Source organism: Coregonus lavaretus (assembly GCF_964263955.1).
Source record: "Coregonus lavaretus genome assembly, chromosome: 12".
Classification (NCBI taxonomy): Eukaryota; Metazoa; Chordata; class Actinopteri; order Salmoniformes; family Salmonidae; genus Coregonus; species Coregonus lavaretus.
The window spans coordinates 13967418-13982492 of record NC_139999.1 but is presented as its reverse complement, the minus strand read 5'-3'; the positions used below and the strand labels follow the sequence as shown (position 1 = coordinate 13982492).

The window sequence follows — 15075 nt, the reverse complement described above, 5'->3', positions numbered from 1 at the left end:
GGTGCAGCAAGCTCATTAATGTTATTTTTTTTGCAGTCAACTTGGCCAAAGGCTGTGCAACCAAGTATTAGCTCCTGGGTGCCAATAATGTTGTCCATAGTATTTTGCTTTTATATTCTAAATCAAAATGTTTAACTTAAGTTTCCGCCCAATGTTGACAATCCAATAACGTTTGGAGACCAACATTTTCTTTGGTAATTTCAGTTTATTTTAGAAGAAATAGAGAATTCTTTAAGAAAAGTGCAAGGGTGCCAATATATTTGGGTGCAGCTACCTAAATGAGTGATGGTCTGGTTGACTCTGACCTTTAGGTTGAATGTTATCATTTTGGAATTTGGGGGAAATGTGAAAGGAGGAGTTTCCTAATGTTCCTTTTTTTGTGATAAAATGTGATTATTCATTGTGATTACTTTTTAGTACTTTACACAACCACTCTGTTGCAATGAGTTTAGTAATAATATAACATTTGTTTTAGCCCAAAGTGAATCAAGACAAAGAAAGTAATTGTATATATTTTATCCTCAAAAGGGATTTGCTTGATTCAAAGCATATTCAGATTGTATTTGTCATTGAAATACCATGCTTCTTATACATTTTTACACATTGACGCTATTTCGGTTTTTATTTCTTTTTTTATATGAAATGGTGATGGTGTGCTTGTTGCAGCTATTTGATGGAACAACAGGACTTTTGAATGTCTAGTCATGACATAAGAAATGGGTCACTGCAACCACTTTTCAATAAGGTCAATAACTTGGGATTCCAGTCAGTGGCAAGATGTTATTTGCAAACCCTCCAATGACTTGAAAAGCACAATGTTAGTTTGAAATGGTTTGTAGATTGAGCTCTGAAGCCATAGGTATGAAAAAAAATGGTAAAAACTTGGTTATGTGCATATGCACATATTTTTGTATATATGTAAATGTCTGTGTTTATAATACACTAAGTAATTTAAGGAATGCAAAAAAAAATCAAAATATTAGATTTTAATTTATATTGTGACAATAATTGAGTCTGTTATTTAAAAAATAAATATTGAAAAAGATGTAGGAAGCTCTGTAGCTCTTTGTATCAGATAATGTGTCCTAGTGGTCAGTTGGCACAACACCCTGTAGTTGTCTAGGCATAAGTGCACTGGCCTACTACACTTTTTATTAGGTGGCACAGAGGAGTTCTGGATCTTGTCATTTTAATTCTACCACAAGATCTAAAATCTGTCTGAAACAATATTTTCTCAAATAAATATTGTTTAAAACTGTTGTTTGTTTTCAGTCTCAATCTAACATGCAGTTATAAAATAATGACACAAGGTGGTTTGTGCAACCTGGGATTTATTTAGGAACTCAATGAACATTAACACTCTGGATAAAATATTCCTAACAGTCAAATCAGGTAAGACTGAACCGCCACCACTCATGAAATCACACATCAGTCCATCATAGTAGATCCCGGTATCCGCTGGGAGAATTTGCAGCAGGTGACTTTAAACAACTCCACAAATTAGAACTCTTAATGTAGGATCTCTGTGGGCTGGACAAAGCATTTAACCATCAGGTACTTTAATATTAATTATTTGAGGATTACTAGGGGAAAATGTGGCTCCCAGCAATACAGATTTTTTTACGAAGGATAGAAAATGTAACTGTGTTTATATTACCAGAGCATAATTAAACAACTTAGTATGAACACTGACACTATTTACAATCTAAACTGCAAAGATAACATGCCAGTAAAACAATTGTTGAGCAATTGTATCAACTGAGAACAATTCACACGTAGAGGTCATGTCATGGACTATCCATACAATTGGTAACCCTTCCTATTCTAGAGGATGCGATTTCAAAATCAGACATTGATACATTTTAATTTTCTGTTTATCCCACCAATAACCAAACTTTTTTTTATTAATTTCCTATTTGCCAGCCTGTCAACATCTAAGGTTTCTAGCAATACGTATGATGGCAAGGCAGTTTAAAATATATTCAGGAGTAGTTCTAGGTAATCCTTCCATTCATTTTTGTCATGTGCTACAGTGTCAATGCCCATGAAAGCTTGAATTGCAATAGTTGTATGTAACGAGTCTGATATGATGCCTTCAAGAAGAGCGCTCACCTTTGTTACAATAGAATAAAACAATATAAAAACAATTCGATATCATTGAAAATTCCACCACTAGCCAATTTTAAAATGTTTGCTTTCTCCTTACAGTTTTCCAGACCAACTTGTTCAACTGTAATCTAAAAGCACTAACGCAATTACTGTACATGCTTTCTTATAAAGGTACAGAAGTAATACTAGAGTCAAAGTTTCAAGAAGGCAAGTCATCCTTCAATGGTCCAGTGGTCAAAGTTCAATGAAGTCCAAAAAGATGTAGGATGTGGCCAGTGCCAAACACCTCTTCTAGTAGAACCAGTGTATAAACTATGTTGACAGAGTGGAATAGCCAGGGCTAGAGCAGCTCTATAGGAGAGACATGAAGCCATTATCTGTGGAGTCCTGCTGGTTAGACTTGCGGGAGCTTTTGCTGGGGTTGGGGGTGGTTGAATACTTGGGTGGGTATCGGATAAAGAGACGGTCCTCCTCCTTCTTGATCCAACGTAGAAGCTTGGTTATGGCGTTAATGGCACGGGCCTTAGTCACCAGGGGGCTGAAGCAAGTGTACAACTCAAATTTACTTGTGACCTATAGAGAAATAGACAGAGAGCATGCAATTAGTTGACTTAGCAGGTCCATTTCAACTATTATTATCTGTCTATTCATTTAGGTATGGACTGTATACTGCAATTCAGCTCTTAGCTGCCAATGTTGTACATCATGACAATAAACTAAACCTTAAATATAACAGTTTCAAATTCTTTGAAATTACTGTTGTGTTCAATTGAGCTGAAAAGTATGCAACATGAACGCTAGCAACAATCCAACATAGCTCACATACTGCAATGTAAACCCTTGAACTTCATATCTACAACAGAATGCAGGTTGGTGAGACCTAGCCTCCAGATTAAAACAGGATCCAGTAAAGAGAGCTGCCCATAGTAACACTTCTACGTGTATTCCCAGTGGGAGTGACATACCCAGGCCAGCAGGGTTTCCCTCTCTGCCACGTGGTAGATGAGCTTGAGGGGCCGGGAGGAGCTGTGGATGCGACCGTGCATGTAGCGGTACAGGTCCAGTAGCCTCATCCTCTCCTCCTCTGTGCTGTAGGGAGCCTCCATTTCTGGGCTGAAATCAACAGCACATCAAACGTCTTAAACAAGGACAGAGCAAGACCTGACATTATGCAGTGCATATCGGCCAATTGTATACATCAGAAAGAAATAGCCATAGAACAGTGTTTTTAGCTAAATAAACATGTTTGCTTTTCCCACTTTGATCATGCTCCTCTAAAGTAAGTCAGACTGTTAGCCTTTCGATAACTCGGAGTTTGCAAGAGGCAGCGTTGCATGGTGAGTATTTATTTTCCCAGTTTTATTAGATTTTGCAAGTTTGTGCTCACTGGTACAGCTCGTCTAATAAGAAACTCAAAAGATAGCAATCAAGATAAATAAGAAATAATTGAAGTCACTTAGCATGCTTCGCTTACAGTGAGTGATACAATCTTATCAGTTTCATCATGGATATCATGCACTTTCAATTTCTATGATTCCGTAATATTAATATGGCAATCATAAGCAATAGGCCTACTGGAGGATGCATGTGATCTGACCTGATTAGGCACATATTTGAATGTACTACACACCACAGGAGGTTGGTGGCACCTTAATTGGGGAGGATGGGCTCCTGGTAATGGCTGGAGTGGAATCAGTGGAATGGCATCAAATACTTAGAACGTGGTTTCCATGTGTTTGATGCCATTCCAATCGCTTCGTTCCAGCCATTATTATGAGCCATCCTCCCCTCAGCAGCCTCCTGTGCTACACATTTCCCCTTTGACATTCCTTTTTGGAGTAATTATGTTTGTAGGCTAATCTTTCTTTCTACACATTAACACAAAAATGCAGAACCACTATTAAGTTAAAACATGCAAGAAAGTAGTCAAATGACAAAGACGTGAATCATTCATAATCATTCACTGGGTGAAGGTTACACAGGCACAACAACAAAAATATACCACCTACCTGGTGAACTGGGTGAGCTGCTTGTGGTTGTCTGGGACATCAAAGGGCTTGTACATGAAGTGCCTGAGGTCTGAGACACCCACCTGGCTCACGCTGTAGGAGTGGGCCTTGGCTATGAGGCTCAGGGAGCTCTGAGCCAGCATGGCCTCCTCTATCCTCCTCTTACACTCTGCCACCGCATAAAAGGCCTCCTTATCCGTGGAGAGCAGCAGCAGACACACAGTGCATTCTGGAGGGTCCAGGTAGGAGATGTAGGCATAGAAGTAACAGTCAGGGTTAAAGAGAGGCAGGCAGATGGGAGTCCAGATCTCTCCGGCCTGGAAGGCAGAGGAGGCCCCAATGAGGTTGAGTAGCAGGTGGACGTCAGCAGGCTCCAGCCTGGCGTCCTCAATCACAGTCTTCTCCTGGACGATGGTGAGCAGCTGGTTCTTGGCGATGAGGATGGAGAAGACCAGGTTGGGGGTGATGGCCTTCTGTAGGATCTGGCTGAGGGAGTCCCTGAGAGAGGAAGTAAGGGGCAGGCAGTGCACCGCTCCCAGCAGGAAGCTGGGGTCTGTGTCCACCAGGTTGAGGAGGCCGTCCAGGATCTTCTCGGAGCCGGCCAGCAGTCGCCGCAGGTCATAGTTCTTCTTGTGTTCGAATATGCGTGCGATGCTGGCCTGGGTGAGCATGCTGATGATCTGGTAGTAGACGTAGAGTAGCTCACCACGCAGCTGCTGCTCTGACTGACGGCTGCTCGACACAGACACCAGCACCAGAGGACCCTTCTGCATGAACACCACCGTGTGCCCATCTGAGGGAGAGGAGAGGTAGAGAGTAGACACACAGTGAAACAACATGATGTAAAGCTGTACAGAGGGAGCAAAGTATGATGCAAAAACATCTATAGTAACTTATTGTCATGGTCAAGAATGTAAGGAAATTCTAGAAATTCTCACCTGAGTAGACAGAGCGGATCATGTTGTCACTACTCTGGACAAAGGACACCAGTGCCATCATGACTCCCATGGTGGACGACAGGGCCTCTTCACTGCCATAGCGGGAGTAGATGGGTTTCCCTGCTTCACTCAGGACAAACACATGCTTCCTGTGCTGCCTCCAGCTCTCAGCTGTCACGTCTTCCTCACGGTGGGATGGGGGGGCCTCTGGGGTGCCAGTCTCTGACAGTGGAGAGGACTTCCCCTTCACTCCCACACCTTGTTCCTCCAGTTTACCTCTGGCCAACATAGTGACCACAAACTCCCCTGAGTCATCCTGCCCATTCTCAGCTGAAGCTGAAGCCTCTTCTGGCACAGTCTCTGGTTGACTACCTGAACTGTTCTGAAATTCCGTCGTACTGCACTCATCAGTCTCTTCCTCTTTTACCTGGACAGGGGCCAGGTCTAGTTCCTGGTCAGGGGCCGCTTCTAGTTCCAGGGTCTCCTCCTCGCCCATAGTATCTGATGGAGGTGGATTCTTAGGCTCCTCTAAAGTCACATTGGTGTCGTTGTCTCCTCCCACTGGCCCAGCAGGCCCAGGAACTGTGTGATTTTCAGAGGGCAGAGCAGGAGTGAGATCAGCAGAAATTAACTCAGGATCACAAACACTGCAGATCCCTGTACTTTACTGAGTGAAGGCATGTCAAGATCAGTTGGATGTCATTAAAGATGACCTAACTTTCATTATAGATTAGATATCACGCCATTAGAAAGGCATTTCATTACCAGTTGACAGCGTGCAGTCAGAGGATGGAATCTCACAACTCTTTATCTCCATCTCTCCCTTTTCTTGATCGTCATCTCTCTCCATGTTGACATCACAGACACTGGAAATCACAGAAAAAGTAAGCATTCATTGACATACTAGTAATTCATTTGATATTCAGTTAACAGTAACAGTTATCATACAACAGCACACCACTAGAGATCGAGCTACGCAGCTAGCCACAAACATGTAATGCAAGTAGCTAACGCCCTAGATAGATGACAAGCCTAAAATGGGTCATTATGGAGAGTGTCAGAGGATATACAGAGTGAACAAAACATTAGGAATACCTTCCTAATATTGAGTTGCGCACCCAATTTGCCCTCAGAACAGCCTCAATTAGTCGGGGCATGGACTCTACAAGGTGTCAAAAGCGTTTCACCGGGATGCTGGCCCATGTTGACTCCAATGCTTCCCACAGTTGTGTCAAGTTGACTGGACGTCCTTTGGGTGATGGACCATTCTTGATACACACAGGAAACTGTTGAGCGTAAAAAACCCAGCAGCGTTGTAGTTCTTTTTTATTTATTTTTTTACAATTGAGAGTTGCAGTTCTTGACACACTCAAATCAGTGCGCCTGGCACCTACTATCATACCCCGTTCAAAGTCACTTAAATATTTTGTCTTGCCCATTCACCCTCTGAATAGCACATATACACAATCCATGTATCTTTCTTTAACCTGCCTCCTCCCCTTCATCTACGCTGATTGAAGTGGATTTAACAGGTGACATCAATAAGGGATCATAGCTTTGGTCAGTCTACGTCATTTTTTTGTACACTCAGTGTATGTGGCTTTAGCTTTGGTAGCAAACACTCACTGACCGGCATCTTAATCAGTAAGAACATATTTAAGTAGCCGTTTGTTACTGGCAACGTTAGCTTTATTTACTACGCTTTGAACTTCAACTTAACTAGCTAAGTTAATTTCCTAAAACAACTGAAGCCAATATGCATCGCTATACAGAACACATCACAGCTAACGTTAGCTCTACATTAATAAATAATAATATAATAAATTAAAACGCCTTTATCTAGCTAACTGGATTAATCCGATTAGCTGGCTAATGAGTTAACGTTACCTATCTAGCGAACAAATAAAATTAGCTAACTAGCTAGTTGATTTAGCTTTTCTTGTTTTTTATTGCAGGCTACCCTCACTACATAACATCCAGCTAAATCCATTCCAGTACTCCACAACCCCCAGTTTTGCTGCACACAATAAAGCAGCCAGCTAACTATAGTCGCTTTAGCAAATAGCTAACTTTATCAATGTAGCTACAACACTGAGACAACTTAAAATAATGTACAAAAAAACAAACCTTACGTTTGGATATTCCGTTGTTAAATCATCGGGGGAAAGGTATAACGTAAATTTAGGCCATATAACTAACTGGTAAACATGTTTTTTTCACTCACAACAGCGCATCCAGAATCCCAATGGTGTCCAATAGTAATTTAGATGGAGCAAGTAATAAACCAATGAGGGGAGAAACTCCCTCCCCCACACACAGGGTACGTTCCAGGGCGCGTTTTTAGCGTTCTTTTTATTTATTTTACGAGTCGTGCTGGTTGCTGTCAATGCGCAATCATATACAGACACGATTCCCTAAAACCTAGACCAAAAAATATACTTTCAGATTTGACACGGAGGATTCTATTCCCCAAAAATAGGTAGCTAACTGCACCAAGAGCTAGCTATATGAGATAAGGTTAGTGTCATTATAATAGTATGGTTATTTTAATTGAAAAGTATTTCATGACATAACACAAAAGCAAAGATTATTTCATCTGTGACTATGAAAGTTTCCTCCTCAGTCTGTTTGACGAATGGGGTGAATTGAAAAAGTCAGCGCATCACCCGTTGGCTAGCTGCTACGCGTTTAGCCGCAGTTCATTTACGTTAGCTAGCTATAGTAAACCTCCGTGGTTTAGACAGTTACTCAGCCTTGATCATATTACCTAACGTTAACTAGCTGGTTTAGAAAAAATATGTTTTTTGACAAAGCATACACTTTGGGTGTTGTTTTATAAAATGGAAGAGCCCTGGGATTTCGAGTTTTTATCCCGCATTGTGGACGGGTTTGTGTCGTTTCTTTCCGAATTTGTTGATGACTGGCTGGCTAATGATATGAGAGTGTCAATATTCAAGATATTGTTTAGCTGGCTCGTTGTCAGTCTCATTGCCATCCATTTCGCTTGGAAAATTTACGGAAACACTGTGAACGATATGTATTACCGACAAGGTGAGTGTTAAACTAGCTAGTTATTCATCATCACGTTTATTTCTATAACGTTAGCTAGCTATGTCTGAAAGGCATGCTGCCATGAAGTACTAGCTAGCTAACTTGTATTGTTGTCCTCTAACGTTTAAGGTACTGGTGGAAAGAATGGAGGCACACCTGACACTGCACCTCACCGGAGCGGATGGTAGGTGTCCAAGCATCCTTGTGTCTCCCTCCAGGTACCCCGAAATACTGACTGTTATTCTCCCCAGTCACTATACAGTCTCGTTTTCTTTAGCTAACTGGATTGGACATATATTTTATTTGTCCATTCTGAATATGGTTGGTTAATCGTTATGTGTGCTTCCTACTGTTTTATACAACGGGTGGGTCTAATCCTGAATGCTGATTGGTTAAAACCGCATTCCAGCCGGTGTCTATTCCACGAGTTACCGCCAGCTAAATCTATGACGTTAAAATGCCTATTTACACTGCTCCATCTGACTGCGCAATGCACTGTCTCATCAGCCCAGTCAGGCACTTTATAAACTTGATCTCCACTATAAAAAGCATCTAGACATTATCTCACATTTCTTTTAGACTAACATTAGTTTTCAACATGGGAGATTTGTTTAAACTTTGCTGTCTGTCTCCGACATTTGCAACATTGTTTCATTATTCAAATTCGATCTCCTGCTGTCCCATAGTATTGAACGTGTCGGGAGAAGGGACGAGACAGAAAGGCAGGCAGCGTATCTCAGCCGGTCGAAATCATTAAACAGTTGGCATCATTTTTATGGATATATAAAAAAAACAATTTTAAAGTCTATTGAAAAAAGGTCAAACGAAACGCAGCTAATCTGCAGTCTTTCCAGCTTCCGTTTGAAGTGATTGTGTTACTGTAGCTGTGTTGTTGGCTAGCTCCTCTGAACAACAGTGTCCTGACGAGTAAGCACATTCTCTATGCCAGGCGAAATCGCGCCTCAGTAGCTCATTGTTATGGATGTATCCAAATAAATGTCACTAGAAAACAGCTTAAACAAATTTAAATGCGGCTTCTTTGCTGTTATCCTGGCGAAACTTTTTGACGTGACTGTAAATTAGCCGTAGTTGGCTAGCTAGCAAGCAAGAGATAAGAATGTTGCCAGCCAGTATGGCAATGGAACATTTAGAACGAACGACTGGGTAGCTCGCGTCCATAGATACAGAACAAAAAAAACGAACGACTGGGTGGCGTCTCTAGCAACCCTAGATTTGTGTCGGTACTATATCTTGTGGAAGGAAGAAATAGTACAAAAAAATTAATCAAAATAAAGTTTTTAATGAAAATATGCCAATCATTATTTGAATATGTTGGTAACCCGTTGTATAAAAGTGATAATGCCCTCGAAGCCGGTATTCACAGGCTTATTGGGTATTATCACTTAAATAAACTGTAGGTGTGAACCTTTCCTTGTCTCATCAGTGAGTGGTTGTGATAATGTTTTCTATCTGTCAGGGAGAGTGCGGCAGGAGACAACCTCAAGACACATCGTGAGTGACAGACAGGACATAACAAGTTGGACTACATAGGACTTGCTCTCTGTCTTATCAGACAGGGTTGCTGAGTGGATACAGACTTGCTAATGTTGTGCCTTTTCAAATGGACTGGAGTTCATTGATGATGTGGGCCTGTGGAGGCTTCCTTACTCAGAGCTGAAGAAGACGTTTCTCCTGGTCGGTTTTCATGACAATATAACGTTATTAGGCTCAGTTTGCGTCCACACATAAACACCATGTGATATGCTAAGATATTCTCTCATATGCCATATCTTTTTAAATATCATATATTTTTTAATTTAGCTCCTCTGGCTCATGTTAATTTTTAGCTCCTTTGATTGGTGAGACATTAAAATATACGTCTGGCTCCAAATCCACTGATTGGATGTAGATTGAAATGAAATGTTATTCTAATCTGGAGACAGAATCTGGAGAGACTCAACAACTGTATGCTCTGAGAGTTGTGGGTGGTTGTGACTGCAGTTATGTTAAAAACATTGTATGAATAAGGAGCTGTTCAGAAAGGAGATGGTTTCTGTTTTTATTTCCGCTGGTGCAAGGCTACATAGTAATCCATGAAGATTGCGCTGGAGCAAGGCTACTGTGGAGAGAATGGTCAGAGATAGAGGCCTTACATCAAACAGCAGCTTTCCTCAAACTTATATTTCTTATTCTTGACAGCCTGAGCCCTCTATGACCATCTTTTGATTGTTATGAAAATGTAAAACAGTGAAGACTGGGGTGCGTTCAGTTTGATTTAATGTTTGCTACATTGTGTATCTGTGCTGAACGACACGTTTCCCCAAAACATTCTTCAACTTTCTTGGACAGACGTTGAGGTAGGTTTGGTGGGTGTGACGGGGTGAGGCTTGAAGCAAGTGAGTGACGTATTTTAAGGGAAGCGGCCATGCTGACAGCCTTCCACAACCCCTCCCCGTTTTTGAACAGGTCGTTCAGAACAGCACCATTTCCATTTATTTGAACATTGGAGTATGTTTGTTTTGCACTGCACGCAGCCCTGTCTTCTGATTGCTGTGAAAATATTAAACAGTGAAGTCCAATAACGCTTTTTATTGTCTCAGGTACATGTTAGTACCTGTAGCAGTCCAATGGAGTAGGCAAATTGGTTGTACATTTAAGTTAGGGTCTTGTGCAATTGATTGGTACTTATTTCCTAATGTATTTTTTTTCCATTGTCTAAAACGATGTCTAGCACACAACTTAGTCCAGCAGATAGATGAAATAATTGTTCCATTTTATGATACAAGTATATACCTTAAGGAGCATTTTTAAGTTTAGGCAGTCTGGGGAGTCTGTCAGTCAACTAGGGTGGCCATTTTAATAAAATGGCTGCCATCTGGATTACCTGTTAGAAGAAAATAGGGTAAAATCATTCCAAATAATATAAAAAAATGACTTTGTAATTGATATCTACCCACTATATTACTCCATAGACAATAATTCTGATCATAAAGTACTTGTATGGCCTTAATAGGGGTCATTTTGACCATAGTCCAGAGGCTACGTGAAAAAATGTGTGATAGAGCCACCAAATTTCACACACAGCTACGGCATGTCTAAATAAGTAATTTTGGCTATAGTGCCAACGCAGATTTAGTAAATTACACACCCCTGGCGGTAATTTCCAATATGGCCGCTGAAAAATAGGCTAAGAAACCGAAGATAGGTAACTGGTTGGATAGATGTCACCAGGGGTATCAATCAATCAAATGTATTTATACAGCCCTTTTGTCACAAAGTGCTTATACAGAAACCGAGCCTAAAACCCCAGAGAGCAAACAATGCAGATGTAGAGGCACGGTGGCTAGGAAAAACTCCCTAGAAAGGCAGGAACCTAGGAAGAAACCAAGAGAGGAACCAGGCTCTGAGGGGTGGCCAGTCCTCTTCTGGCTGTGCCGGGTGGGGATTATAAGAGTATGTGGCCATTAAGGCCAGATCGTTCTTCAAGATGTTCAAACATTGATAGAAGCCAGCAGGGTCGGACAGGGACAGACCGGAGTAGTCAGGCCATGTAGTCCTGAGGCATGGTCCTAGGGCTCAGGTCCTCCGGGAGGGGAAAGCGAGAGATGGGAGCATATCTAAGATCACACAGGACACCAGTTAATACAGGAGAATTACACCAGATATAAATGACTGACCCTAGCCCCTCGGCACATAGACTATTGCAGCATAGATACAGGAGACAGACAGGGGGATCGGGGGACACTGTGGCCCTGTCCAAAGTTACTCCCGGACAGGGGAAACCAGGCAGGATATAACCCTACCCACTTTGGCAAAGCACAAACCCCACACCACTAAAGGGACATCAACGGGCCACTAACTTACTACCCTGAGACAAGGCCGAGTATAGCCCACAAAGATCACCCTACCGCACGAGCTCGAGGACCGGAAGGATGGAAGAGTGTGAGCAAGCCAGTGACTCAGCCCCCGTAATAGGGTCAGAGGCACATAATCCCAGTGGAGATAGGGGAGCCGGCCAGGCAGAGATGGCAACGGTGGTTTGTCACTCCAGTACCTTGCCGTTCGCACCCTTGGGGCAGACTACACTCCATCATAGAACCTACTGAAGAGATGAATCGTCAGTTCTTAAAGGTTGAGACCAAGTCTGCATCTCTCACATGGATCGGCAGACCATTCCATAAAAATGAAGCTCTATAGGAGAAAGCCCTGCCTCCAGCTGTTTGCTTAGACATTCTATGAACAATAAGCAGGTTGCATAACATTAAAGGTGATAAGGACGAATATATTAAACCAATATATCTCAAATAAGGAAAATTATTACTTAACTAAAATATACATGGAAATGGGAATCGTACTTTTAACACACTACTGGAAAGAAACTGAGGAATGGCTTGACAGGCACATTCACACCTTCAGTTTGTATTTAAATCCTATCAGGGCAGTCCTGAGAATTAGTGACAAGTGTGTGGCATTGAGAGAGAGAGAGTCAACAGGTGAAAATTAACTTGGTTGATTAAATTCATCTCAGTAGTATCAGAGAGGAAGAAGATCCAAAGTGCAGGCGTTTTTATATTGTTTCTCTCACCAAGCAAGGAATTTTTGTATGGAGGTCAATGAGAGTGTAGAATTTGGTCAACAAAAAAATGAATGGCTTCAAATCAAGTTGTATTTGCTACATGCGCCGAATACAACAGGTGTAGACATTACAGTGAAATGCTTACTTACAAGCCCTTAATCAACAATGCAGTTTTTAAGAAAACATTTTTAAAAAGTGTTAAGTAAAAAAATAGAGCAGCAGTAAAATAAAATAACAGTAGGGAGGCTATATATACAGGGTGTACCGGTACAGAGTCAATGTGCGGGGGCACCGGTTAGTCGAGGTAATTGAGGTAATATGTACATGTGGGTAGAGTTAAAGTGACTATGCATAAATAATAAACAGAGTAGCAGCAGCGTAAAAGAGGGGGGTGGGGTGGGGGGGCAATGTAAATAGTCTGGGTAGCCATGATTAGCTGTTCAGGAGTCTTATGGCTTGGGGGTAGAAACTGTTAAGAAGCCTTTTGGACCTAGACTTGGTGCTCCGGTACCGCTTGCCGTGCGGTATCAGAGAGAACAGTCTATGACTAGGGTGGCTGGAGTCTTTGATCATTTTTAGGGCCTTCCTCTGACACCGCCTGGTATAGAGGTCCTGGATGGCAGGAAGCTTGGCCCCAGTGATGTACTGGGCCGTACACACTACCCTCTGTAGTGACTTGCGGTCGGAGGCCGAGCAGTTGCCATACCAGGCGGTGATGCAACCAGTCAGGATGCTCTCGTTGGTGCATCTGTATAACTTTTTGAGGATCTGAGGACCCATGCTAAATCTTTTCAGTCTTCTGAGGGGGAATAGGCTTTGTGGTGCCCTCTTCACAACTGTCTTGGAGTGTTTGGACCATGATAGTTTGTTGGTGATGTGGACACCAAGGAACTTTAATCGCTCAACCTGTTCCACTACAGCCACGTCAATGAGAATGGGGGCGTGCTCAGTCCTCTTTTCTTTCCTGTAGTCCACAATCATCTCCTTTGTCTTGATCACGTTGAGGGAGAGGTTGTTATCCTGGCACCACACGGCCAGGATAACAATGGCTCATTTGCTACGTGAGGCTTATTTGATCAAATAGAAGTTTCGTAATGCTTAGGTTGTTACGAGTGTGCTGATATAGGTAGGACACATGACATCCTAGCAACTTTGAGAAATACCACTTTATATCAGAGTTGTGCCTGTTGTTCATGCGCGTATCTGCCCTCTCATTGGCTAGAATGGTCACACCTGATCTTGCCTCCTGCCGACTGCCTTACATTTTTGAAGACATTTATTTTCATTGTTAGAGCAGCCACTTGAGTATCTGGTCAATATAATGGATAATCTGTGGCAGTAAGCTGCTCCACAGAGGGCTTTTGTACAGCTGCCAACCAACTGCATGGGGCCGTATTGGACATGATTCACATGGCCATATCTTCATAAATAATTGGTACATACAGCCCAATAATGGCTTAAAATGTTTGAGGGGGTCTGGTAAACACAATGGCCCAAAGATGCCATATATATGTATCCTTTCAAATGTTAATAGAAAATGTGTGCCACTTTACAGTTTACAGCAGAGACAGGTAAACCATTATGATGAGACCTTTCAGTGTTTACACAAAGTGAGTCAACTACTACATACACATGTCTAGCTACAGTGCCATTGCAGATTTCATAACCTATTATACTCTAAAATACCAGTTTTCCAAAATGACCGCCAACCAGCTACATTGGTTCTAATTGGACAGGATTCACATGGCCATATCTCCAGGTACATACAGCTCAACGATGGCTTAAAATGTTTGAGGTGGTGTGGAGAACACAATAAAATGACCCAAGGATGCCTTATTTATGTGCCTTTTAAACCTTATGCAGAAATGTGGTGGAAATGTCCCCTAAAATTACTGTTCTGTAATTATAATTGTCCATAACTTTATTAGTAAGTGGTATAGTACGCCTAATGATTGCTTAAAATGTTCAAGGTAGCATGGAAAATACAATCAAATGGATCATGTATATGGTTAAAAAATATATATGTTTTTGAAAATAGAACCAACATTTTTCAAATTTCGTCATGCTCCTAATTATTTCAAAAATATTGTGTGGTATTAGAATGATATATAACATGTACCAAAACAGTGCTTGCATAATAAGTAATAGTAGTCTTTACATCCCATTAAAAAAGGTAGACTTCTATTGGAATGGCTTCCATTTTCAGGTAGTACAGGGAAGTAAATACAGGGAAGGTTTCTTGACACATTTCTTGAAATGGACAAAATACAGAATATCATAGTTTACATCATTGTAATTAGTAGACTTTAGGGAACACCCATTTTACAGTTTTAAGTGTTTTTAAATGTAAAATACTGAAAATGAGGATGAAAGTATGTTCAAGAATCAGTAA

General features: G+C 41.5%; 2 protein-coding genes across 5 annotated transcripts; one reads left to right on the top strand and one right to left on the bottom strand.

Moving 5' to 3' along the window:
• Positions 1 to 1313: 1313 nt before the first annotated feature.
• On the bottom strand, positions 1314 to 8448 carry LOC311138072 (vacuolar fusion protein MON1 homolog B-like). 4 transcript variants are annotated; one of them, XM_084172723.1, is made up of 7 exons: positions 7184 to 7283; positions 6152 to 6342; positions 5822 to 5922; positions 5057 to 5638; positions 4119 to 4911; positions 3075 to 3222; positions 1314 to 2682 (listed from the first exon to the last, which is right to left on the bottom strand). In XM_084172723.1, the coding sequence occupies exons 2-7, from the start codon at positions 6211 to 6213 to the stop codon at positions 2461 to 2463; spliced, it is 1908 nt and encodes a 635-aa protein (XP_084028849.1). In that variant the 5' UTR covers positions 6214 to 6342; positions 7184 to 7283; the 3' UTR covers positions 1314 to 2460. The 4 variants fall into 4 exon arrangements, with proteins under 4 accessions (XP_084028849.1, XP_084028850.1, XP_084028851.1 ...); XM_084172724.1 differs by lacking the exons at positions 6152 to 6342; positions 7184 to 7283 and adding an exon at positions 8264 to 8448; XM_084172725.1 differs by lacking the exon at positions 6152 to 6342 and having other exon boundaries at positions 7184 to 7310.
• On the top strand, positions 7480 to 10152 carry LOC311138074 (T-cell leukemia translocation-altered gene protein homolog). The gene is made up of 3 exons (XM_084172730.1): positions 7480 to 8107; positions 8237 to 8291; positions 9585 to 10152. The coding sequence occupies exons 1-3, from the start codon at positions 7897 to 7899 to the stop codon at positions 9625 to 9627; spliced, it is 309 nt and encodes a 102-aa protein (XP_084028856.1). The 5' UTR covers positions 7480 to 7896; the 3' UTR covers positions 9628 to 10152.
• The last annotated feature ends 4923 nt before the right edge of the window (positions 10153 to 15075 follow it).